Source organism: Hippocampus guttulatus, chromosome 6 (genome assembly GCF_054856545.1).
Source record: "Hippocampus guttulatus isolate MCC_2025c chromosome 6, RoL_Hgut_1.0, whole genome shotgun sequence".
NCBI classification, from domain to species: Eukaryota; Metazoa; Chordata; class Actinopteri; order Syngnathiformes; family Syngnathidae; genus Hippocampus; species Hippocampus guttulatus.
Window position 1 is genome coordinate 16,870,764 of NC_141266.1, and position 26,460 is coordinate 16,897,223.

The 26,460-nt window shown below is 41.3% G+C and overlaps 2 protein-coding genes across 5 annotated transcripts in view; one reads left to right on the forward strand and one right to left on the reverse strand.

Moving 5' to 3' along the window:
• Window positions 1-26,460, forward strand: part of adam22 (ADAM metallopeptidase domain 22) — a 55,952-nt gene that overhangs the window by 27,926 nt on the left and 1,566 nt on the right. Inside the window, exons 7-30 of one of the 3 annotated variants that reach the window (XM_086113729.1) lie at window positions 9,540-9,600; window positions 9,675-9,748; window positions 10,056-10,130; window positions 10,766-10,837; window positions 11,693-11,859; window positions 12,445-12,529; window positions 12,673-12,763; window positions 12,939-12,990; window positions 15,701-15,800; window positions 15,939-16,010; window positions 16,682-16,774; window positions 16,852-16,932; window positions 17,014-17,064; window positions 17,562-17,625; window positions 18,037-18,142; window positions 18,215-18,334; window positions 18,417-18,585; window positions 19,638-19,749; window positions 20,284-20,374; window positions 21,052-21,105; window positions 22,243-22,443; window positions 23,998-24,098; window positions 24,174-24,240; window positions 25,402-25,491. In XM_086113729.1, coding sequence (XP_085969855.1) covers window positions 9,540-9,600; window positions 9,675-9,748; window positions 10,056-10,130; window positions 10,766-10,837; window positions 11,693-11,859; window positions 12,445-12,529; window positions 12,673-12,763; window positions 12,939-12,990; window positions 15,701-15,800; window positions 15,939-16,010; window positions 16,682-16,774; window positions 16,852-16,932; window positions 17,014-17,064; window positions 17,562-17,625; window positions 18,037-18,142; window positions 18,215-18,334; window positions 18,417-18,585; window positions 19,638-19,749; window positions 20,284-20,374; window positions 21,052-21,105; window positions 22,243-22,443; window positions 23,998-24,098; window positions 24,174-24,240; window positions 25,402-25,491 — 2,249 coding nt within the window. The remainder of the gene's footprint in view (window positions 1-9,539; window positions 9,601-9,674; window positions 9,749-10,055; window positions 10,131-10,765; window positions 10,838-11,692; window positions 11,860-12,444; window positions 12,530-12,672; window positions 12,764-12,938; window positions 12,991-15,700; window positions 15,801-15,938; window positions 16,011-16,681; window positions 16,775-16,851; window positions 16,933-17,013; window positions 17,065-17,561; window positions 17,626-18,036; window positions 18,143-18,214; window positions 18,335-18,416; window positions 18,586-19,637; window positions 19,750-20,283; window positions 20,375-21,051; window positions 21,106-22,242; window positions 22,444-23,997; window positions 24,099-24,173; window positions 24,241-25,401; window positions 25,492-26,460) is intronic. The other 2 variants (XM_086113727.1, XM_086113728.1) reach the window with 2 other exon arrangements.
• cldn12 (claudin 12) lies at window positions 656-5,060 on the reverse strand. Of its 2 annotated transcripts, XM_086113744.1 has the most exons (4): window positions 4,924-5,060; window positions 3,694-3,933; window positions 2,439-3,241; window positions 656-1,235 (listed from the first exon to the last, which is right to left on the reverse strand). In XM_086113744.1, the coding sequence occupies exons 2-4, from the start codon at window positions 3,910-3,912 to the stop codon at window positions 1,220-1,222; spliced, it is 1,038 nt and encodes a 345-aa protein (XP_085969870.1). In that variant the 5' UTR covers window positions 3,913-3,933; window positions 4,924-5,060; the 3' UTR covers window positions 656-1,219. The 2 variants fall into 2 exon arrangements, with proteins under 2 accessions (XP_085969870.1, XP_085969871.1); XM_086113745.1 differs by having other exon boundaries at window positions 656-3,241.

Consider the following 26,460-nt stretch of genomic DNA (forward strand, 5'->3'; position numbering starts at 1 on the left):
TAAAAAAAAAAAGTAAAATCAAAGGGGCACACGCCAGTGCTTTAAGCTGCCGGCTGCTTCATTTAACATGCTCACTTTACTTCAAAGAGGAGACGAAACACCAGGGAGCTCAAAGCTGCATTTTAAGTAAGCGCTTAATCGCCTGGTGTTGCTCTCCCTCGAGATTGTTGTACGGAGATTGATTCTTATCAGATCAGAGAGCAGGCCGAACATCGGGGACTTCATTATTGTCAGCTCATGAGGGCAAAACAATGTTTGATTGACAGTCATGTACATCCACTGGACAATTGATTAGGGAGGCCCGAGTAGTCAAAAGAAAACTATTCAAGATGACGTTTTGTTTACTTTTAAGTGACACATGTTGTAATCTGCACTGCATTTTATTGAGCGTTTCCAATCATCTGTCCCCTCACGGTAACCAAATTAGAAACAAACGGCTGTCAGTATGACGCGGTGCAGTTCTACACCGCTGCAAAGTCCAACCACAGGAAGGAACATTTTCAGCTCTTTTGGATCATACGGCCAGGTGTACCTAATGTTGTGGCCAGCAAGGCTACCAGCTATTTTAGGAGTGGGATTAAATACAACCCCCTCGCCGTTTACAAATCAATCTATAAATTAGATTGTGTGGAATGAAAGTACAGACGCCATACAATCACAAGAACAGTTTGTGTTTAATAAGGGGAAAAAAATAGAAAAACATTTTTCGTTGACTTCAGTGTATCACAAAATAAAAATGACAGAGAAAAATGCTATCATGTGCTCATATAGTCACGATACAAAGGAATACAAAGACAAAATCGGTTTAGGAATGTTTCAAACTTCATTAAGTTCTACCGCTGCTACATTGTAAGTCAAACAGCTACTTCCATACAGTATCTTTTCATACATTTGGACGTTGCAATTAGCTTTCATCCAGTAAGTTAACACATCACGAAAAAAAAAAGGATCAAAGGTGTAAACTGGCACAGTATGTACTCAACGTTAGTACTCAGGATTAGTGCATTGCTCTCCAACATCACATTGAACAGCGATTTATGTCGCAAACACTTAAGTCCGTCTGAAGTATTTGAGTAGTGATGACGAGCACCTTCCTCCTGAAGTGATTCTTCAACATTCAATGTACAGTAACAGTAGAAACAATTGGCATCCAGTGTAAAAGGGGAGGGAAATGTCTGCCTCTTCCATAGACTCCTGACAAATTGTGGTACCTCCAAGGTCAAAAACCGTCCATTCTGTGAAAATGTTTCAGTAACATTCATGTTATACAAGTGTAAAAAAAAAAAAAAAGACACATAACAGAGATAATGGCAACATGAAGTTGTTTGTTGAGCTGCCGAGGTAGCAACATACTGAGTCACGGCTGGTCCCGAGCCAAAGAAAATGCCATTTAATTCATCGTAATCCATTTCATGCTAAGTAAGCACAAGTCTTACAAAATCTGCATAACGTCACATGATGGTGGTTTGAATTCAAAATTTTTTGACTTTTAGGTTTTGTATCACATTTAGTTTAGTTTTTTTTTTTTTTTGCTCAGAAGCCAAAGCAAAAATGCCTTATCTGGGGGAAAAAAAATCCAAAGTCATGTTCCCACTGTATTTTCTCGAAAATTTTGTTTGAACTCCAAATTGTAATTTTGGGTGTCACGCTTTACCAGGAAGCCACTTAATAGTTGGCAGTTGCTATCCTGTGTGGTATTAGCTTATAGGCACACACGAATCATTCCTGGCCAGTAGCGGGGGATGTATTTTGGCATAACAGGGCTGAACAATTAATCAAATTCACAATGACATTGTGATGTAGTAGTATGCCATTTTCAAATCCCCAGGACTGCAATTTTGGGGTCGGGGGAGTCATCTACTTCATTTTGGTCAGCTGACTTTACTGTATGTTTTTACAGGTGTATATTGCTGAGGTGCTAAATAAGTCCAGTCCAGACGTTTAAATATCATTGCTTCATAAGACATGAAAAAACGAAGTGAGAAAGCCATAAATTTGTTTGCATGATTGTTGTAATCTGAATTATAATCGACTGAATTATGTTCATGCCAAATTTGTCTGGAAAACCCAAACATTTATGTTTAAGCGAGATGACATTGCTTATTGCAATACAGATTAATTTATTGCTTGTCTTGAAAGACAATCTTGGGAAAAAAAATATCGCATATTAAATCACAATTGCAATATTGTGGAGAAAAAAAACAACATTGCAACCGGATTCTTTTTTTTAAAAATAATTCAGCCCTAGTTTGGAGTCGCACAAGTGTGTGGTCCGCGACTTCATGGTCATTTTCCTTCATATGAAATAGATCCAGACCCCTCCACAGGCGCTCACTTCAATGATCGGGAATTCAATCAGCCGCTTAGAGAGTAATAATATTCATTTGAGGGCAACAAAGAGAAATAATATGAATTTGATCTGCAAGGACTTTGCTTACTGTGTCACCACGGGAATGTCAATCTCAATGGCGGACATCCGGGAGCGGGTGGAATAGCGGCGGCCGGCGTAGCTGGCTGCGTAACTCTGTGACGGCGCGTAGGTCTGAGATGGCGCGTAGCTATGCGAAGGTGCGTAGCTGTAGGCCTGGGTTCCTCCCACCTCCGAGCCGTAACCGTCAGGAGCAGAAAACTGAGACATGTACACTTGCGCCGGTGCAGGGGCAGCCACGCTTTGAACGTAGCCCTGCGCGGGCACGTATTGCTGCGCGTCGATCACCGTGGGAGGATAGGCCTGAGGCGGCAAGGCTTGGGGAGCATACAGCGGCGACGGCGGGAATCCGTTGGCCGTGAGCGGCTGGGTGGACGCGGAGGCGGACATAGAGGAAAGGGGCAACCAGAACGGCGAGGGCAACTTCTTACACATGCAGTACCACATGAACATGAGCAGGGCGGCCAGCATGAGCCCCCCGGAGCAGCCTATGGACACGTACGGAGCAAAGCCGTCCGAGAATATGTCGTCGTATCTCTTGTTGAGCTCCTTGGTTCCGAACAGGAACCACACGGAGGGCGCGATGGCAACGCCGCCGCCCAGGAAGAGAAAAGCGCCCGCCACCAGGTGGCAGCCGGCGCTGTTCACCAAGAAGCGGATGCTCTTGATGTCCGGATCGGGCTTGTCGGAGCAGCAGCAGGTTTTACACATGCCGGCCATGCACAGCAGCAGGGCCAGAGAGCCGAAGGCCAGAGCCGCCGGCACGCAGAACTGCAGCAGCCTCAGGTCCAGCTGGTCCACTTTGGAGTACCACTGCAAACATGAGATCATTGGCGCCAATTGAGAACTTTGGTTGATGGATTTACAACCTTGCTACCTACCACCTTGCTCGGGCAGCATTGTATGAAACAAGTCTTGACATCTACGGGTGATCAGAACATGAAAAAGATGAACATTTTAGAGCGATGTTCGATGCCAGTACGAGTATTCACCACTTAGTGAATATTCATTGATTTTTGTAGTACTTTGGCTAAATAAAATTTCATTCAACGCATTAACAAAACATTGTGAACAGACGGCCGCAGTTTAGCGCCAACTACTACCGAAAAACTCAATGTCAGATGTTCTTTTCCTTAAGTATTGGTGGCTGGTATCGGAGCCTCCAGGAGATCTGATATCGAAAAATAAGGCTGATATCGGTACTGGTCCATCCCTAATTTTAACACTGTGTAAAAGAGGCTCCAGACAGGACCTGACTGACGTACCTCTGCATCATAATAGTAGCATCCCGAGTAGCCATCCTGCTTGACGCACTTGGTCCACAGCCCGTCGTATACGCTGATGTTCTTGGCGTTGCGATTGAAGGTGACCAGTCGGGTTACGCGCCACTGAGGGACTAACGCTGCCACGGCCAAGCCGGCCACAGACACAAAGGCGATGATGAAGGCAAAGGCATTGGTGGCATGAATGTCGCGGCATGACATTGTGGTTGGTGTTGGGAGGTGCTGCAGCCAAAGAAAAAGTGTCAGTTGAAGTCATATGATTCTGATTCTGTATCTGTTGTTTGTTAATTTGTGGGAAGTCACTTTTTTTTAAAAAAATACTTGAGAGTGGTCAGAACAGTAAAAAACATGGCAACACTGATTGTGCTTTTGTTAAACACTCTATTTCCAGCCACATCGTTTGTGGAAGCAGTGCATATGTCAGTTGGACACGCTGTTAAATAAACTCCAGAGAAATAAACTTGAATCAATTCATCAAATCAACTCATTGCTTCGCGCTATATTACCTGATGGGAAAATAACACTTTAATGAAGTAAGCCACAGGCTGACCTAACTTTGTGCCCCCTTCTTGTATTCCTATTTACTGCAGTGTAATTGACCCAATATCAACCCCCCCTGAGACAATGCTCTCATTTCATTAGCAAACAGTAACGAGGACTCTGTGGTGGAGGCGACTGGGAAAGTGCACTAGGACCAACTGAACAAAGCACAATAGAATACCCATAGAACCATATCTGTTATCATACATTTAAAGCAATGCTGAATGTTTGAACTTGCTTTTCATTTTCTAGGTAAAGTATGGCCTGGGCCCTGTAATATTTTTTTGCATAAAATGACCCCTTTTTTCATAAAATTATTTGATCAAAGTTCATTTCAAATTGATTTATCTCACTTTGTAATAGGTTGATTGGTTGAATATCAGCACACAAAAAAAAAGAAAGTGGGGCCTTCTCTTCGTAGTTTAATTTTTTTTTCGGTTAATTAACTTTCCGGGGCGCAGTTATATTCAAACAGTATTAAATTATAAAACAAACTACTTCGACTAAATAAAGTGACTTCATTTGAAATTCTTGACCTCCTTATCTAAAATGTGACGCTACCAAGTTAGCAGCGCAGAAACCTGTTGAATCTTCAACTGGTTTGAACATCTCTGATGCTAAAGACGGTCGCGATCGAGAGTAAAAGGCGCAACAAAACAACTCGGCTCGTACCTTGTTTTCAAGAAGCCTGTTGGTGGTTACGTTTAAGGTTGTGGCATGTCACATTGGCTCATTTTTAAGAATAAAGCAGATCGCGGAGTGCGGTTGAAGTAGCTAGCATTAGCATGAGAGGCGTAATCAGGGTTTGCAGGACAGTTTTCCCACAATGTTGTCTTGCAGGCATTTGACATCAACCTAAAGGGCGTCCGCAACGTAGTACGAGTACAACCAGTACATGAGATACATAAAGTTTTCTCTTTACCAAAAGGCTAGGAAATCCTTGAATATCTGTAAACATTTTTGTACACTCTTGTTCCTCCTGCCATCTATTTTAATTGTTTATTTTAATTCATTTTCGTAGTTTTATTTTTTTATGTTGTAAAAATAAAACTATTGTTTTTTCATTCAATGCACCGTTGCATTTGGTTGAAAAAAAACTGCTTTTTTTGTAAAATGTGCAAATTTAAAATACAAAAAACCAAACCAAACCTCAGTTATCACCTTACCTGTATTTCCATTTGAATCTTTTGCATATATGGCATATAAATATCAGTGTTGTGTCCAAGGACCGGCAACCCAAGGCCTAGGCCAAGGACTTGGAAAATTTTCCGAGGCAAGGCCAAAGCCAAGGACTTGAGAAATTTTCCGACTGATTTTGAAGCTGAGGCCTAGCCGAGGACATGTATAAAACAATGCTATCATACCACTTGGCAGGTCTTCATGATTTGCAACACCCCTCCATCATAACCCCTTGCACTCCCGAACGCTTGAATGAAGTGTTTTTATTCAAAGAGTAGAACAGTCAGGGTACGTGTTATTTATACTGAGAAAAACAAAAAAGCATATGATATACATTTATAAATGAATGTTTTAGTGCAGTAGTTTCTTAATATGAAGTAAATCAACACTCAGCAGGCATGAAATGGCACGGAATACAAGTTGAGAAATGACTTTGCATGGAAGTCAATCACTGAGTGCAGAAAAAGCGGTAATCTCTGCAGTGATAATTTTACAGTTTACCGGCAGCGAGTCCCAAGGACTCGCTGATCAGAAAAGTGTGAGTCCCATTATGCATTGAGAGAGTCCCAAATTTCGAATTCTGAAATGGTCTACTTATTCAATTGCATATGATAATAACACAAACAACAACATATACATACAATTATAAACAAATGCTGCAAACATTTAAATAATTCAGTAGCAGGCCTGAGGATTTCGGAAATTCATGGTAACTGTTTTTCGGTTCCGTCGGATTACCCAATGGGAAACCATGGTAACTAATGTTGGGTTCCGTAAACGTTCATTATGGGAACCCATTTTTCTATTTTGACTGATATTCATAATCAAGAATTCTGACACTCAAAAGTATAATACTTCAAGGGTAAATGTTTGAAAACGATGCATTAACAATGAACATTACATCAGTAGCTGTGTACTCCAGGTTTATTCCAAAAAATAAATGGATCAAAAACTGTTGTCCTCATGTGGCATCATCAGAGTATTTTTTCCAATTTCACACTGCAAAGATTAATTTACTGGTAATCATCAATACGGGTAAGTATTGATGTGGCTTTACATCCTCTTCCCAAGACGATGCATGTGTAATCTACGATCAATTTGACGAAAGAATTTGACACACGTCATCATGAGTTCTACCAACAGTTAACATTAGCATTACTACACCTTGTGACGAAGGTTTTATTCATAAAGTTACCATGCTACAACCAGTAAATTATAGAATAACCAATACTGTTTCATAATATTTTTCATAACGATTAGCCTACAAATCTAATGACCAACTTGCCTCGTAATCGTGCCTCTCGTCGTATCTTGCTCTCTGTTCTGTGCATACATTCCAGGTGAGTTTAGTGATACGCCCTTTGGACGATTCATACGAAAAATCAGACTGGCATTCACATTTCTTAAATGTCGTAATTAGTAGACTTTTGTGAGTTTTTTTTTCGCCGCCATCTCAAACTTTCATCCGCGCGATTCCTCAGTTTGCGGACTAAAATAGCAACCCGCATGCGCACATAACGTTATCTGTTGCACCCCCCCCCCCACCCCAACACTGAAAATAAAACAAAACGAAAGTAAATTAGAAGAAAGACACTCACACACCACACCACAAACACACATTCAGGCACAGTGAAATTGCGTTGATCACAGTCAACTCGTGTGCGGTGACTTTTATGGTTAAATATTTTTCCGTACCGTTAAGATAAGATAAGATATCCTTTATTTGTCCCGCAATGGGGAAATTACAATCAGAATTCAGAAAGGAAAAAACGCTGGGTAGGGAGAGGGAAAAAAAAAACCACGCTCGAACTATCCTCTTCCGAGGATAATTTAAGTCCAGGATAAAAAAAAAGACCCTAGCACAGAAATAAGCATATGACAGTTACAACAAGTCACAAGACATAACATGTAATAAGGGGGGGATGAATGGGAGGGGGGGGGGGTTGAGAGGGGTAACCGTGACCCGGCCGAAATGACCAGCTGCACGGATTCACACGAGCGCTCTGCATGTCGATCCACGTCACGGGGGGAAAAGAATCGGAGCGATGAAGACGGTGATAACAAGGATGTGTATGCGCGTGTGGTTGTCCAGTTATGTATGTGTATGCGTGTGCAGGTCATAGCTGCATCGTCGAGGTCTGCTCATCGTGAAGACAGTCCCGGTTTATCAGTCCATGGCCGAGAAGGAGGGGGCGGTGGGGGCCCCTAGACTCCGTGCGTATTTCCATCCAGGGGAAAGGCCAGATAGCGTTGTTTGTTTTGGAGAGACGTTGTTTGTTTCCGTGGCGTCATTTTAACGCCACGGAAACGACACGCTACCGGTAATGATTGTCACCGTGAAATCCTCAGGCTTGTCGTAGTTTTTTTTTGTGTTTGTTTATTTGTTTTTTGACTGAGAAATATCGTTGCATCCCAAAAACGCACATTATTTGGAACTGTGCGTCCCGTGGGAAAATTATGCGTCTCGGACGCGGGACGCAGAGGTAACGAGATGGCTGAATCTCTCAACATTCTCTGAGTACTACTATTATTACCACTTCCACTAATACTACATTAATTAATTTAATACCTTCAACTTCACAATAATAATAAAAAATAATTAAATCAACCATGATTTTAAACTATGTATTATCAATATTCATTATTCCAAACATGAGAAAGCATTCAGCAAACATAACTGGAATCGAGCAAAAGGACTCCAAATCCCAACGGCCAAACCCGGAAGTGAACTGCCGACATTATTGATTCCAGCTGTAACGCAAATTACTTGGTTCAAACAAACATTCTAGTGCGACCGCACAAACGTGACAACTGTGCAAAAATAACTAAATAAAAGACACCACTGTTACAGAAAGGCTTTACACGCTATTTAAACTGCCGATCGCGAACGGAACGAACCGTGATTGAAACTAACTGTGATGTCGCTCTTTACACGTTGTACTATCAGTGACAGCCCGCCCCTCTAAAAGCGTCAGACAAAGTTATCAACGTGGGTTTCCCTGGATGGATTTTGTTTGATTTCTTTGTGATTTTTGCGGTCCTCTGGCCCATTTTGTACCTGTGGACGAAGGATTAGGGGCTCTAATCCCTCGTTGTATCCGATGACCGGCAACCCAAGGCTAAGGCCAAGGATTTGACTCCAAGGCCGAGGACCAAGGACCACCCTTCGGTCCTCGAGCCGGTCCTCGAGGCCAAGACCGAGGCCAAGGACCGGCTCGAGGAACACATCACTGATAAATATTCTCATACAAATATGTACTGTAATTATGACATTTTGATTAGTTGTATTTGTGTTTGATAAACGGGAGGTTTGTACCCTATCTACAAATACTCAAGTACAGTGTCTGGACTTTAGTATTTATTTTTTCCATAACTTTTTACATTTACTCGCTATGTGTAAAAACAGATGTACTTTGTACATATATTTTTTCAACCTCCTAGGTTGGCAAAACAATATAAAAATGTGTAAACGGAAAGAGGTAAAGTCAACCGTGGTTTTAATCTTCACTGAATGATTGAGTAAACTCTTACATATGAACCAGAGCATATTATGGTGATACAAGGGCATTCATTTGATGCCTCAACAATACATACAAAGATTCAGTTCAAATGGAAGTCAATAAAAACAGTGTATTCGTGGACAAATGGCACAGACTTGGGATAAACACAGTCCTATCTTCCGCCAAATTGACTCAATTTGAAGTTGTTAAATTGATTCAAGGGCAACAGAGTCCTGTATAAAGACTAGTGTACTTAAAAGTAAATATTCACCTTGACTCAAAAGCAGTTTATTTTGATCAGTGCTATTTCTAGGCTGTTCCTCTTCAAGCTTGCGATTCTGTTTCTTATGTTGTTGTTTTGGCCAAAGTTAACTCATTCAGTACCAGCCAATTCTAGAGCAAGTCTGAAAAGACGTTTAAAAACGTCATTGGGAGTGAATGAGTTAAGGGATTTCACTGAGAAGATTTTTTTTTTTTTTGTTAAATGACAGCAAGGTGTCCTAGTGGTGAACACGTCTACCTCAGTTCTGAGGTTTGGAGTTTGAATTTCAGCTCTTGCCAGTTAGCTTGGATTAGAAATGAAAATTGTTCTGATTTTCTCTCTTTCAGAGTGATGTCCACTTGATATACAAATCTGGAAGACCAGATGGACTTCATGACCTCCTCAGTGGTAGGATGGAACTTGGTCAATAAATTAGTAATTGATTTGAGTTGTAAACCACTGGTAATAATGACCTCCTTTAGGTAACCTTCTCAAGTCGCCCTTTCCCAGTGCCCAATTTCCTGGCTTAAGGCTTGTCCACAGGAGAAAGAGACAGGTATGAACAAATTTTGCTAATTAGTCAATGTCCCACTTGTGTGTGTTGTTTTGTTCTCATTTGAGGTTTGTGAACAAAGTTTCCCCCCACTCAGCAGCCCTTCACATTCCTCCTCTTCCTCTCCATGAAATATTAAATTGTGCGTCATCGGCGTCATCGTTTCTTAGATGCTCTGAGAGCTTCTCTCATCTTTTTTTTGGGGGGGGGGGTGAACAAACTTTATGTTTTATCACAATGACTTGATATGGTGTTGCGAGGCTTCCTATGGCATTTTGTTCATTTTAATAAACGCAGGAATTCTTTTCAGGCTCCGCACATGTCACAAAGTGTGGAAGATGAGATCAAATACATCGAGTTGATGGTGATCAATGACCATTTAATGGTAAGCCATACAAAAAGTAACAAGAAGAAGTTGAATTTCTGTTATTGTGGTTATCATCAGACTTTATTTCTTTGCAAAACACAATAAAAGCCAAAGGAAAATGCATACTGAGAGTTAATGCTGAGTATTGTGAGATTTGCATGTGGCGTGACACTTCCTGATGCTTTGTTTGATCTTAGAAGCAAATATTTCCCCATAATTTTGTTGATTTAAAGTTGGTGATGTTACTGTAATGTGGGTTATTTATGCACATCTTCATTTTTTTTTCTTCTGGACATTTAAATGTGTAACTAAACCTTAATGATGTAGGGCAATCCCCCCCCCCCCCCCCTCAATATTGCGATTTAATGTTTATTTTTTTCAAGATCCTCGTTATGTAAACTTGTGGACTGCATTTCTCAAGCTCTGAACTCATTCATACTCTGTATAAATCAGTAAATAAAATATAGATATGTATGAAAAAAAAAAGACTACCAACCCACTGAAATGAGGCAGTCCCCCCCCCCCCCCTATTTGTAGCCTTTGCGGTTTAAAATTTGTCAAATGTAATAAATTTACATTTAAATATTTTGAAATGAATTTTCCCCAAGATGATGTTTTGCACTCATGTGTTTCTTCTCGCTCTCCCTTTCCAGTACAAGAAGCATCGCCTCTCCGTTGGCCACACCAATAACCATGCGAAGTCAGTAGTCAATACGGCTGACATGGTAAGAACTCTATTGATTGATCCTCCTTCCGGAAAGCTCGGCTCAAGCACTTCCTGCCATTGGTGTTGAGCACGCATCACACTGATTCCTCTTTTAAACAACCCTGATCTCCCCATTTTAACCCTTTCGGCCATCATGTAACCTGATAACATGATAAGCTGTCCACCGTAGTAGCCGCTGTCCCCGAAAGGGTTACACTTGAGGAGGCTGTCTTAGCATGAATGTCGCTGTTGGATCATTCATTCGTGTGCGCCGCTATGGAAATGCAACCGGCCACCGGGTCACGGCTGTAAGCCGATCGCCTCGTGAAGCTCAGCCGGAAAAGGTCAAGAATTTTGGTCTCGCCCTTGAAAAAGATCATACGAAGCAGATCGTCTTTGGAACGTTCCCATTGATTTCTGTGCGGGAGTTGAGTTTCTTTCCACAGCTACAATCGCAGCTATTCCTTCAAGCGACAACTCATAAAACTGCCGCAATGAATTTAGAGACAGCCTTCGAGAGCATTTGAACTGGCCTGCAATGCAGTCCTTCAAAACAAAGGAAACCTCAGCTGAGCTATACTAAAAAGATATCATCACGCATTATCATATTGTGGCCTTCGGAGGGCTTTAAATGACTGAAATGATCCCTAATGGGGGAAAAAAAGTCCCCTACTTCTGATCTAAATCTTCATCCCTCTCAGCATCTTGTATTCTTTGAATCATTTGACCATAATTCATGTTGGCAATCAGATCAAGTGTTTTCATGCTGCAATATCCTGCTTTCCGTTAGGGTCCTTCAGGACAAAGATTTAATAGCAAACCTCCTTTAAACTGCGCCCTCATTTTTTTATATAATCTCCTTTGATTTCCCCAGATTTTCAAGGAACAACTTAATACCCGCATCGTGCTCGTCGCCATGGAAACATGGTCCACCGACAACAAATTTAACATTGATGATGACCCCATGGTGACCCTGAAGGAGTTCATGAAGTACCGCAAAGATTTCATCAAGGAGCGATGCGACGCCGTACACCTCTTCTCGTGAGTGCCGATATTATTATCAAATATTAGACAGTAACATTTTTCGCGTTACTTCTAATTTATGAATTTTTAAATATGTAACCCCAAAATATGCCAGTTTCTTGCAAGTTATACTTTCTTGGAGTACTTTTTAAACAAAATCCTACTAAATTCGAAAAGTATTGGGTGTACGCCATGATGTCATTCGTATGCGAGACGTCAAACTTGTAATGAATGTACTTTTTATTCCAGTTTCTTTTTTTTTTTTTATGATTGTTCTTCTACACCCCCGCATTAGATTTTATCACTGTACTATTTTATCGGTTGCACTAAATACAACTAGTATTCGCATTACTATGTAGAAGTCATTAATATGACAGAAAACAACATATTTTGTGACATAATTGAAATTAAGAGGCAAGGCTTTTTTAGTCACGAACACTAATATGAACAAAACAATCTGTATCGATAACTCCCTACCACAGCAATGGATTTGAAATAAAAGCAAACTCAAGATGTGATCAAATTTGAATGTATAGTACTTAACCACTGCTTAATTTTTTTCGTGACTTTCATCATGTTTTTATTCTACGTTTCGATTATCAGAGGGAACCGTTTTCACAGCAGCTGGGGCGGCGCTTCCTACATGGGAGGAGTTTGCTCCCTCACCAAAGGGGGCGGAGTCAATGAGGTAACCTTCGAACGAAGCGCTTGTATTTGCTGCGTTCTTTTATCTGAGTGCCGTAGTGTCATCGCCGGAGTTTTGATGGTCTTCTCACGTCAGACTTAATCGATATTTTGTGTTGCTGTTGTCTATTTATTTCCCTTTATCAGTTTGGAAAACCATATGAGATGGCCATAACGCTGGCTCAGTCCCTTGGGCAGAATATTGGCATTTTCTCTGATAAGAAGAGGATTCTTAATGGTATATTGTCCAATTTAAATCCATCATTTCTAACCCGTCTGATATATACCACGTATGTGCACCCACAATTTCTGCACCGAGGTTTTCTGCCCCCCGTAATCGCATCATCATTTCGGTCATTTTAATGGTTGAATTCAGATTACATTGCTACTTCTCACTGTGTGTTTTTCTACAGGAGAGTGCAAATGTGATGATCGTTGGTCAGGCTGCATCATGGATGATGTTGGGTAAGTAAAAAGGTTCATGAAGGCACTAACTGAAAGTCCCAAACCGCCATAATATCGCAATGGTAGCATTTATCGCATAAAGGGGCCTTGCTGCAATTAGAGAACCCACCAGTAGGTGTCAGCCCATGACCATTCTCTGTAATCTAGCAGTTTGTTGCGACAGTATTTAATGCCACGTTGTGGTTAGTGTTCTTTAATAATGCTATAGCCAACAAAACATGTAACTTTGTGTGTCATTGTGATTCTGTGTTGTGCGTTGATGTCAATACCGCCTCTTAAATACTTCTTGCACTTCCCCTCTATCCCAAATGGGACAGCAGGTGAGCAGAGGCCTGGCTAGAACATTGCTTATGCCCTTTTGAACCACTGCCTCGGCAGAATGGTTGTCACCCACCACAACCAAACGTCTCTGTTTGTTCAAATGATGTAAACAAATACAGTCTGGTGTGCCTTTAGTCCATTCCGATTGTATTTGGCATCATCTTATTGAACAATAACGCTCATCTATGTTATTCTGTTTTACATCAAGTGGACACCTCATTAGGGATACCTAGTCTTATATAAAATGCAATGTCAATATTCAACCTATAAAACATGACACAACTTAGTTGTGAGGGATGCTGTCGCAAAGGTATTCATTACACAATTTGTTTCTCATTGTGTCATGTAGAACCACATTATAACACCTTTCTGATGATGAACAGTCCAGTATTGTTTAACGAATAGCGCTCTCGCAGCGTCGATCAAACTTTGATCATTCATTTCTTTGTAAGGGCAGGATTTTTGATACATTTGTACTTGATCTCATTAGCTTGTGCAGGTGTACCTAATGTTGTGACCTGACTGTATATGGCTAAAGTCGGTGGCCAGTCAGCTTAGCTTTAATTTGTTTTCTCCATTTCCTCAAATAGTGGCTGTCCCTCTAGAATAAATAACGTGCCCCCAATTAGTGACTGAGCACTATAAAATTGTACTTTGTGAGAACATTCTGGAATGACATGATTAATTATGTTTTAAAAAAACAAACAAAAAAAACAGATTTTGCTTCAATTCATTGGGTATTAAGCTGCTCCTTCTGGTGTTTGCACCTTGGCCACCGGGGGGGGGGGGGCAGTGTAATACTGACATACCGATACATACGGAGACGGCCACAACTCAGTAGCGTTGTTCTTCGCAGAGGATAAAGAAGAGATACCTGTGAGTATTGTCATATTGTCTGTGTACATGTGTTGCTCCACCTTTTGTGTTCAGGCATCTGTTGCTTGAAGCAGTGGTTCCAAACCACCGGTCCATGGCTTAGTACCTGTATGCCGCACAGATAGATAGAGAACGAAAATAACTTCTTGCATACATTATGTCAACATCCACAACAATTTTGACCTGCAAGTCAATGCAACAAAAATGGCCAAATGACAGCTTGTATTTAAAAAAAAACAGAAATCATGTCACTCAGATCTCAAGGCACCACTACGCATTGACCATACTGTTTAATACCCCCCCCCCCCCCCCCGCTTGAATTTGCTCCTCACCATTTGAGCCACTATCTGTGGAAATACTGTACTTTAGGTAGCTTCACATTGGTCTTTTCATCCTTTTTCCATGTCTTGTCTTGTCCATGTGTTGTCGATTGATACTGTCTGCAATGTCAGTCTCATCATTAATGACTCAGCTGGGAACTCTGACACTGTCTGCCCACACACCTCCTCGATTGGGTTCCCATCTAACACATCCAGTTTCGGTACACTCGCTAGCGAAGCCATCATGTGAAGAGGTCACATGACAGAGCACTCTGTCATCTGCCTTCTGCTCTCTCTCAAATCAACTCAGCGGTATTTCAGACACTTCAATGTATTCAGTGAGCGAGCTCAGCCATGTCCATTGACGCCAGCTTCTTTTTTACTCCACAGCGCCTGCATGTTTGAACAGCCTAACTCCTCTCAGTGTTCTGTTTTCACAGGTTTATCTACTGTGTGTGTATGTGTATGTGTCTGTGTGTGAGAGCGAGAGAGGGAGGAAGAGTGAGAGAGAGTTGAAAGTGAGTGACAAGGGACAAGTTTCATGGATTATTGTTTATTTGCTCAAACAAAAAAAAATCGAGTTTACTTTAAATGATATCCAGTACTTAATACTTTGTGTGAACCAGATCGTTGTACATTGTAAGGCCAATCCTTAGCTCAAATTATTGCTCATGTCATCTTTGATATGATCAACCTTCTTCAACTCCATTCAGATCTGTGTTGCAATTACAGGAAGCAATGCATATTATTATAGTATAGTGACTTCAACATTAGAATCATCTCTGACAGTCTCTCTCTCTCTTGATGAGATTTTAGTGAGTTACTGTATAGTGGCCATAGATTACGGTAAAAAAAAGCAGATGTGATAAAGTACTTGAGATGTCCCAGTGCTACATAATTCTACTCATGCCACTCTTTTGAGTATTGATGAAAACCACATAGCATGAATGAGCTCATAGAAGGGCGATACAATAACTGTTCAAAGTCTTCCACATTAATTGAGGTTCATTACTCTGACAAAGTAACGTCATGCATCCTGGAATCAAGTGAATATCACTGGCTCTGTTCCCAGTTTTATAATCATCTCTACATATAAGTCATAGAAAGGATCTCCTCTCAGCTGTGAGTATTTCCCTGACAAAAGATGACATTTATGGTATGGGCTCCGTATATGCTGTGGTTGTGCTGAACAGCTTCTACCTGCCCAAGAAGTTCTCCGACTGTAACGTGGAGGAATACTACAACTTCCTAAACAGTGGTGGAGGAACCTGTCTGTTCAACAAGCCCACCAAAGTATGTTTTCTCCACAGTACAGTTTTCTTCCCCTACGCCGACTCATAAAATCCGATATATAGAATAAAATCCGAGATAGAAATATTTCAACGTTTTTTTTTTGTTTTTTTTTAAATTATTATTTTGTTTGTTCATCAGCTACTGGAGCCTCCCGAATGTGGTAATGGCTTTGTGGAAACAGGGGAGGAGTGTGACTGTGGCAGCCCAGTGGTGAGTTGTTGTCAGCAGGGATGGACCACTTAAATGATAAAAGGAGGGAGGGGGGCATCATTTTTCATCAGCGCTATTGGGGAGGCCACATAGGACCACACACTTTTCTAACCAGATATATAACAAAAATTGCATTTAATTTTTTGAATTAAACCAATATACTTCATAGTACCTTAATATTTCATTTTTCATAATACATTTCTCAATGCACGAATAAAAGGTACAGCTTTCAAAAACAAAGGGTTTTATCAAAAATAATATTATCCCTGCATATTATTCTAAATCAGCAAAAAAAAAGATCAGATGCAAGTGAAGCTAAGCTATGTCTACCATCTAGTGGTAAATGGTGATATTATGAATTAAAACCATACAGTGGAACACATATTTGTGGATTCTGCAAATAACAAAAGCCACATCTAATTGATGACCATTGAAACTGCATTGAGATATATATATATTTTTTGGAAAGACAAATACACAGTTTTGTGATGGCATAATTACCCAGCAGCAACATCATACAGTGTCAGACTTGGTAGTCTAATGAAGCATGACACCTGATTAAAGTTTGCCCACAGAGTTGTCTGATCAAATGTACTAAAAAGCAAATGTTACATGAAATAACCATTTAAATGAATAAGTAATCAAAAAAAAAAGCTGCTCTCTTCCAACAGGAGTGTGCAAGAGAGGGAGAGAACTGCTGTAAAAAGTGCACCCTGACTCAAGGATCCAAATGTAGCAACGGACTCTGCTGCAAAAACTGCCAGGTAGGAAACAAGTCACTGCCAAGCCTTTCTTTCTTAAACCACTGTTCATCATGACGTTATTCTTTTATCTGCCACAGATGGAATTCCTGGGGGTCGTGTGCCGAGATGCGGTGAATGACTGTGACATTCCCGAAAACTGCACAGGAAACTCCAGCCAGGTGAGCAAAAGCCACTCAGCCTCGAAGCCGACCTGCCAAACGGACTCACAGATCTTCATGAGGTATGTCTTCTTTTGACAGTGTCCACCAAATGTGCACAAGATGGACGGTTACACGTGTGAAAAAGACCAGGTGAGGCGGTCCCATCACATCTTAACTGTCTTGAACCAAGATGATTATTGTTACTGGAAACAAAAGAAAAAAATGTAACTAAAAATGAAAAAACTTTGTTAAAGTAATGATAAATGCCCTGCTGGCTTCCTTTTAAATTTATTGATTTCCGTATTGCTGTACATCTGTAGCTTTGGACGAAGGAAGGTTGAACAGTCATTTGGGAGTTGTATTTTACTTTTCTTTTGGTCTACTTTTTTTTAATCTTGCACTTGCACGCCAATATGTATTAGGAAAAAAAACTAATACTAAAACTAATAAAAACTAAACTAAAATGACGCATCCCCCCCCCCCAAACTTGCTCTAAAAATTCATGAAAACGAACTGAATTTAATAAACAAAAGTCAAAGCAAAATATAAAGTAACTACAATGAAAAATTCCAAACTGTGATAACCCCATTTTGAGACATTTCTGTAAATGCTCGGCACACTCTTGACATGTAATTTTTCTTCTTTAGGGGCGCTGCTTTAACGGGAGATGCAAAACCAAAGATAAACAGTGCAAGTACATTTGGGGAGAGAGTAAGTCGAATACAGTATTCTTGTTTTGGTTCAGAAAATATTTCTGTGTTGTACTCTCTCATATAACATCATAACGTAAAGATTTGTCAATATACCAAGTACATCCACACACATAACACACACGCACACTTTTTCTGTCCATCCACATACAATCATATTAGCATTTGTTAATTTACATGCACACATATAAGAAGGGGGGTGGAGGGCGAATTGTAGTCCCCGTACATCCCTGCACATAATGTAAATATAATGAGTCCATTTACACATACGCTGCGCATATTGTAGGCGTCTCATGCAAAAACAACAACGTCCAATCATACGCAAAAGTAAACCGAGCAAACGCGCCAGCATGCTTGATACATGAGTCGCACTCTCAATCTGTGACTTTGTGTCATGTGGTTCAACATCCAGAGGCCACGGCGGCTGATAAGTTCTGTTACGAGAAGCTCAACATTGAGGGCACCGAGAAGGGCAACTGTGGGCGGGACAAAGACACGTGGATCCAGTGTAACAAGCAGTAAGTTGCATGTGTGAAGCTTTCCTGCTCATCTCCACTGCACTGATTTTTATTTGCACCTCCGTCTTTCAGGGACGTTCACTGTGGTTACCTGCTGTGCTCCAACATCTCACCTGCCCCGCGACTGGGAGAACTGCAGGGAGGCCTGACGTCCTTCTCAGTGGCAAGACATAGTGCCTCTCTGGACTGCAGGTATGCAGTCAGTGCTAACCACAGTTAGAACACAAAAGCAGGCCTAACCGCCAAATCGACTGTGTGTGCGTGTGTGTGTCAGTGGTGCCCACGTGCTGATCGATGGAGACACCGACCTGGGCTACGTGGAGGATGGCACGGTCTGCGGGACAGACCGCATCTGTTTCAACCACAAGTGTCTCCCCATCCAGCAGTTCAATTTCAGCATCTGTCCCGGAACCACCGACAAAAGCGTCTGCTCAGGACACGGGGTACAAAGCACCCACACATGCAGGCATTCTTAACTATTCAGTGGTACGGTGTAAATTTGTTACTTGAGCCTTAAGTGGAGATGTAGCCGACTTAATCCACGTCTTAATAACTCCATGATTGTATTGTATTGTATTACATGAAATCATATATCACCATATACCCATATATTTATGCAATCACACGACAACGCAAGAAAAAGACAAAAAAACATGTCTGTTTAGCTTAATGCTAACAGCAATGCAAATTGCCATCGACAGGCTAATGAATAGCATGGGATTCATAGTGTTATAACTCTTGAAGCAATGCATATTTGAACACAAATGGTGGAGCAGCACATGTGGACAGAGAATATAACAACACTACACAGTATGTATTGTTTTTCTTCTGTGAAGAACTGCAAATATTCCTGCAGTTTATTGACCGGTTTCATGCATATCCGTATGTTTATTTTTATATGACACTGCCTGGAGACCAAGGCGCACATTGAATTGAACTGAAGAAGAATGTGGTAAAAACTGTTATATTTTTAGTTGGTGCTATTTCAAAACACTCACACACGTTTTAGTTGTTTTTTGGGGGGGGGTATGGGGTGGGCGGAAGAACATATTAAGGGTATTTAAATTCATTTCAGTGGCGAAACATGGTTTAAGAGAGAGGTGTTTTAAGTTACGAACATGCTCACGGAATGAATTAAACTAAATGTTTAAATATTTTGCCTGTTGTACAGGGCTGCAACAAATTTTGCTCTGACCAACCAATCAGACGATAGAAAAAGCCTGACATGACTGAGAGCCAACTCGTTGGCTCTATGAGGCAAATTCGAAAGCCGATAGGTGAAATGGTAATCTAGTTTAAGTTACACTGGCCAACACTGCTGATCCTGAAGCCTCTGGGCAGATTAAGATGAGCAGTGCTTCTGATAGCATTTTAACCAGCACTGATGGTCTTGCTGTGATGGCCCATCGATGAAAATCATGTTTCCCCAAATTCTTCGAAGGCTTGGCGGTAGTTGGGGATTACATTAAAGAAGCACGACTTCATTTGGATACAGGTGTGCAGCAATGAACTGAAGTGCGTGTGTTACCTGGGCTGGGCCGGAGAGGACTGTAACTCCACGTCGCCTCTCAGTTATCTTGTGGTGGGACCCACAGCCTCAGTTTCAGGTAGCGCTGCCCATTCTTTGCCACCTACTTGCTACTCTCGTCCTCTCATCCACGTGTGACTTTTATTTACTCCCTGTCAAACAAAACATCATATTTCTAGTACGTTGCTCTCTGACTATTTCATGCTTTTGTTCATTGTCCATCAATCATTCGTTGTTTTTTGTTTACACAAATTCTTTGTTGACAGGCCGGTGTCTTTGACAGCGTGACTTGAGGTTAGATTTGAGTTTCTTTTTTTTTTTTTTTGCTTGCTTGTAATTGACTTGTCATTTCCTGAGTCTTTCCGCTCCTACCATCCCGAATTCAAATTTATCGAATGGACACGTGACGTTTTCGATGACGGCCCCGATCGGGAACCCCTTCAGAATAGAAAGAATGAGAAGATGGCAGCATTTGAAACCCACTGTCCCTCTTTTTGCTCCGCTGACACTTTCCTTGCCAAGTGTGCCTCCTTGTGTGGTTCTGCTTGTCCTCGAATGGCTTGAAAATGCAACGGCAATAACACAAATGTGTCTGACTGTCTCTGCGCGTCAGGCATCACCAGTACCAACATCATCATCAGTGCCATCGTTGGCTCCATCCTCTTCCTCGCCCTCATCTTGGCTGTCACGGCCTGGTGCTACAAGTGAGTGACGACAACACAACACCGAACTCTTTTAACAACTTTATGAGGAACACCGACACAATCTAATGCCATCCAAATAGCATTTAGGAAACGGAGTCCTTTACAAATATAATCATGTGAAGCTTTGAAGGACACTTACGGAAGTGGTGTACAACTGCACTCTCAAAATGTGGTATGAGCACCACTAAAGGGAGATGGCGACCTTGAGTGGTGTGCTGAAGAATCACCACCTAAATACAGTTCAGTTATATTTAGGTTTTAAGATCAATACATTAGCATTTAATCTCTGCGAACTTTTGTTTTATAATTTTAATTATGTTATTTTTTTATGTGCAATACATTTTAATAGAATAATTCATTATTTTCCCCCCGATATTCCAGCACAGTGTTTATGTTGAAACTGTATAATTTGACAATAATACTAAAACACATTTTTTCCTTGTGTTTTTTTTCCAATTAGGCCAACTATTTTAGTGTCTTTAAATGTTCGTCATGATGGTCGTAAAATGTAATTAATGTTGTGAGCAGTGTGTGTATGAGCACTGTTCGTAGTCTTGCACCGCAATTGTGAGGACAACGTAAGGCTTTGAGCTACGATACTAATAAACGTGAACATGTTACAACAAATTTGGCAGCGGTCGTGTTCCAATGCTGAGTAATGGTCCGCCTCTTCACAGGAGGTATAAGCAGAGATGCTACGTGGAGTCAGAGGTTCACCGAAGATTCTGCCGGTTTGTTCACTCAACAATATTTTCTGATTTTCATGACGTGCTGTGAGTCCGTGCTTCAAGATTTATTTTTTTTTTTTTAACTATTACATCTTCTGGAGCCGTGCTAGCTTAAAATATGAGACTGTGATAGCAACTTTTAGCAGCGCCAAATCGACAGCGCTGATTTGCAAGGTTGTCGTTAGCGCACAGTATTAAAAGAGACAAAAGCTAACATTAATAAAACGTTTTTGTCAATGAAATGAGGTAAAAATTAGAGTGCTTTAAAAAATGAACTTACTTATTATACTTTATTCATTCCATAAGTAAAATTAAGTTGTCACAACAGCAATATGATATACACTTGAACTGCTAATATCGAAACAACCGCCAAAAAAGAGAAAAAGTATATATCAATAATAATATTTTTGGGGGCGGCCCGGTAGTCCAGTGGTTAGCACGTCGGCTTCACAGTGCAGAGGTACCGGGTTCGATTCCAGCTCCAGCCTCCCTGTGTGGAGTTTGCATGTTCTCCCCGGGCCTGCGTGGGTTTTCTCCGGGTGCTCCGGTTTCCTCCCACATTCCAAAAGCATGCGTGGCAGGCTGATTGGACGCTCTAAATTGTCCCTAGGTGTGAGTGTGGGCGTGGATGGTTGTTCGTCTCTGTGTGCCCTGCGATTGGCTGGCAACTGATTCAGGGTGTCCCCCGCCTACTGCCCGGAGACGGCTGGGATAGGCTCCAGCACCCCCCGCGACCCTAGTGAGGATCAAGCGGTTCGGAAAATGGATGGATGGATGGATAATATTTTTGGTGTTTAACGTCCATTTTCATTTCACATAAATTGTAATTTACTGTTGGCTGGTAATTTAATAGTACTGTATTCCAAAAATGAATTTTTACACGAATGAAGTAAATAAACCGCTGTTTGCGGTCATAACAAGTCAGGGGAAAACAGTGTTGTGCAATTCTTTTTTAAATCACTGTTTTGTTTTTTGTTTTTTTAATATAACTACACTGATCAGTGATCAATAACTCGTCTTTCACCAGTTGGAAAATGTCGCAATTTTCTTTTCGGCAGATTGGCGGGGAAATAAATGAAACAAACATTCTATGGATGTACACGTACAGTATGTACAGAATGATGTCTGTTGTATGCGCAGTCAAATGCCGCCAGGCGACTATGTGACAAAGCCGAGCGACGCCGATTCTTTCTACAGCGACATGCCGCCCGGCGTGAGCACAAACTCGGGCTGCAGCTCCAAGAAGAGGTCAGCGTGTCTGTCGCATCTTCAGATATGCGCCCTGTCCTTCACTCCTTCCATCCCCTCCATTACACAGAACATCTCACTGTTTGGCTTCAGGTGCGCCATCTTGACATCTTTCATTCATTCGCTCACTGCAGTGTGTGTCGGTTGTGTGTGTGTGTGTAAACAGTACCATCGGCGCCTTCGTAGGTTGGCAGGTCAGTCACTCTATACATCGCATGTCCATGTATCATCATGCATTCTAAGTGTCAAACATTTAACCCCTCGGCAGTGTTTCACAAACTTTCTTGAGCCAAGGCACTTATTATAATTATTTATACGAAAAAGAAAATCTCACGGCACACCACCAAACAAAACAATGTCTCCAAAATGATCCCTATTGCTACTGTAATTAGGCCTGAGCAATTAATCACATTCATATCGACATTGCACAGTAGTAGAATGCAATTTTCAAATTGCAAAGGCTGCAGTTAAAAAAACAAAACATATTTGATATTTTAGATCAGGGGTGCCCAAACTTTTTGGATCGAAGATCTACTTTTCGATCAACTAACCTCCCGGGATCTACCCTTACCGGCGCGCGCACACGCACACGCACGCGCACGCACACACACACACTCGCGCGCACGCCATGATGAGAAACAGCCTGAAACTGAGAGGCATGCGACGCACTTTTGCAGTCTGTTAACCATCGTAGTTCACACCTACCGTTTTAAAGTGCTTCCCTGGGCCCTCCTAGATTCCTATTCTTTGCCCGTGCCCTCGGTGAATTGTACACGAAGCAAACTCTGAATGAGAATAATGACGATAAAAGATAGGGCGCAACAGCTCTGATCACAAGCTGCAATTGAAGACTGCTGAGCGCTAACAACTTCCGGTGACGTAATCACGCGCCTCCGTAAATTTAAGATTTACCTGCTTTATTTTATTTTTTAAATATTTTTTTTGTGAAAATGAGACTGATAAGATGATTAGGGTGCAGCGTATATTAACACAAAAAATATATTACTAACATGTACAAAGACACACAAATGGTTGTTTGTTTTTTTTTCTCCTCGACACTCGGTTCTACTTGGGACCTGTTTTAGATCTACCGGTAGATAAGGATCGATCTAATGGGCACCCCTGTTTTAGATTATTAGAAATAATCATTTTGATCAAATGTAAGTGTGAAGTGAGATAATGTGTTCAAAAAAAATTACTGCACGTGCCTGGAAGCTGACAACAACATGAAACAGAACTAAAACTGAAGTGTACATTGCCTTCTTCTGCTTCTTCTTCTTCTTCTTTGGCTTTTGTGAATGTCCTTCACATTAGCCATGTTGTACTGAGCAGCCGGGATAGACATTTCTATGACTGTTGTTATGACGCACGACCAAGGTTTTTGCTCTGAATTTGTTTAACTCTAGAGGGCCATTTTCCTGGAAATGTTGGCCCAATTCTGAATTGTGCAAAACCACTTTAGATTTTTAGTATCTCCATTTAGGTGTCAGAGTATCTTCTTACTTCTAGCCTTTTCAATGTGTCAGTCTGCTGCTCATTTTGTCACTGTCTGCCACAAATGCCATCTCTGAAAACTATATGTGCACATTAATATCAATGGTATCATTATGTGTGTGTGTGTGCGTGTGTGTGCGTGCGTGCATGTAGATCAAATGGCCTGTCCCACTCGTGGAGTGAGAGAATCCCAGACGCCAAACACATCTCTGACATTTGTGAAAACGGGCGACCAAGGAGCAACTCGTGGCAAGGTAACAGCCGGCAAACGCAGCAGGAGGTCCCCTCTGCCGTTCACGTTTATGACCTTTGCCTCTTTCTGTTGCCAGGAAACATGAGCGGCCATCGCAAGAAACTGAAAGGAAAGAAGTTCCGTGCTCGCTCAAACTCCACTGAGTAAGTTCCCCCACACTGAAAAAAAATTGCGGTTGAATTTATTCCATTTTATTTTGTTGGGTGGTTACATGAAATTAAATCATCTGGATGCAAATAAATTTTTTAAGGAGACTATACATCTTATTTAAAAATATATCTGAATCCAGATGATTTTATTTTGTGCACCCACTTGACAACAGAAATTTGAGTATATTCAACACACCGTTTTTTTTCAGTGCATGATGGGCGGTGGGTGAGCTCACTGCTGCGGCACGGGAGGAAAACATCTGGTGGGACAACCTGAACCAGGGGTGGGCGAACTATGGTTGCGGCCCACCAATCACTTATTAAAATGTTTGTTTTTTAATACATACAAAATTTCATTTTCAGTAATAGGATAAAAATCTTGGTCAATTATACAGATATACACTATAAATGTTATGTATTTTAATAAATAATTGTTAATTAGAATAGACATTTAAATATTAACATTTAAAATGTTAAAATATTATTTTATTTTCAATATTAATATTTTACATACATATTTTTTTTCTATAACCTGTAACCTGTCAGTTGTAAGAATCAAAAGTTTGCCCACTCCTGGTATAAATGGTTACTTTAATTTGTGACTATGACCATATTAAATAAATTATAGGTGACATTATTGGTGAAAAAGGTTGAGAATGATGTATCTTGGTCTGGGTATTTTGAATAGGGGTGTGTAGACTTTATGTCCACTGTAGATGCACCTTGTTATTTACCGTATGCCTGCGAATGCACCGTGATGACGCCTGTGCGCACAGGCTGTGTTTGGCATCACAAGGAGTTTGCATCTCTTTGCATTGCAAGCATGCCACTGACATTAGAATGATGTGATGATGTTGTCGAGCCTTGGAATGCACAATGCAGGGTGGTATGTGTGTGGACGTGTGGTTGTGTGTCTGTGTGTGTGTGTGTGTATATATATATATACTGTATGTGTGTGATTTTTTTTTTCATCCATAAAGTTCATCCACTAGCCAGTTGCATCGTGCTGTCTGTCGAGGATGTCTCTGCTCTACTCTCTTAAAATGTCTCCTCTTCCTACCTCCCTCCCAACACTTGCTCCTTTTCTATCCTTTCATTCTTTCCTTCCCTCTCCTCTCCTTGTTTGTGTCTATCACCCCCTCTCCCCTCCCACAGGTATTTAACCCCTCACGACAAAACAGACTATTATGATGTAACTAAATGGGTAGAAGATGTGAATAAAAACACGCAAGGACCGTACCTTAGGTATTATCTCAGACTGTCTCATCCCTTGTCCTCCTCCTCCTCCTCCTCCTTCTCGCCGCTTTCTTTGCTTTCATTTACGGCTTGGGCAAGCTAAATGAAATTATGACATTACAACAACAACAACAAAAAATCTGTTGCAGAGAGGGGTTGCTGCAAAGCATACAAGATACCAATTTTGTCTGGCTCTTGTGGCTTTTTTATGTTGATCCAAAATGTCTATTTGTGTTGAATGCGAGTGTTCATGTCCATTTTCTCGAAGCCCCCACTTCATGTCCTCTCGCGTCTGCATGTTCATCGTTGTGGCGTCAAGTGTGTGCGTGCGTTTGTGTGTGTGTGTGTGTGTGCGCGTGTGTGTGTGCGTGTGTGTGTGTGTGTGTGTGTGTGTGTGTCCAACACTGTGCGTCCCCTTTGACCACCAGCAGGTCGCCACTCTGAACGCTGTGCCCACGACTATATTGTTTCCATAACAACAGAGGAGAGATGCTGAGAGGGGGTGCGCGGTTCACATCCGCTGTCATTTCTGCTGGGTTATATTCAAATATTTTTTAATTGGTCGTGATGCATCCCTGAAGTTCATTAGAAAGCATCAGATTGGATGAGAGCTTACACAAAAATGGAAAGTCACATTACGATACTGGATAACATCTCAGACAGTAGGGGAATTTGTCAATCATTTTACTGTATATACAGTCCATATAAATGATCAGTATTAGGAAATAGGAAATGTAAATAAAGACAGCATGTTGCATCTCGTCTCTCTCTCCTCCACTTTGCTGATTTGGTGTCAGACTCAGGTTCATTGTGGCTCCTTGACTCGTCCGTCAGAAAGGTGGCCTCCGAGGCTGCTCTCGCTCTTTTCCCAGCGCTGTTCACATGTGCTCTGTCCTCACACTCAGCATTCCTCACGTTGGACTACACTCCTTCGGGGTGATGTTGCTATGAACTAAAAAAAAAAAAAAAAAAGTAAGT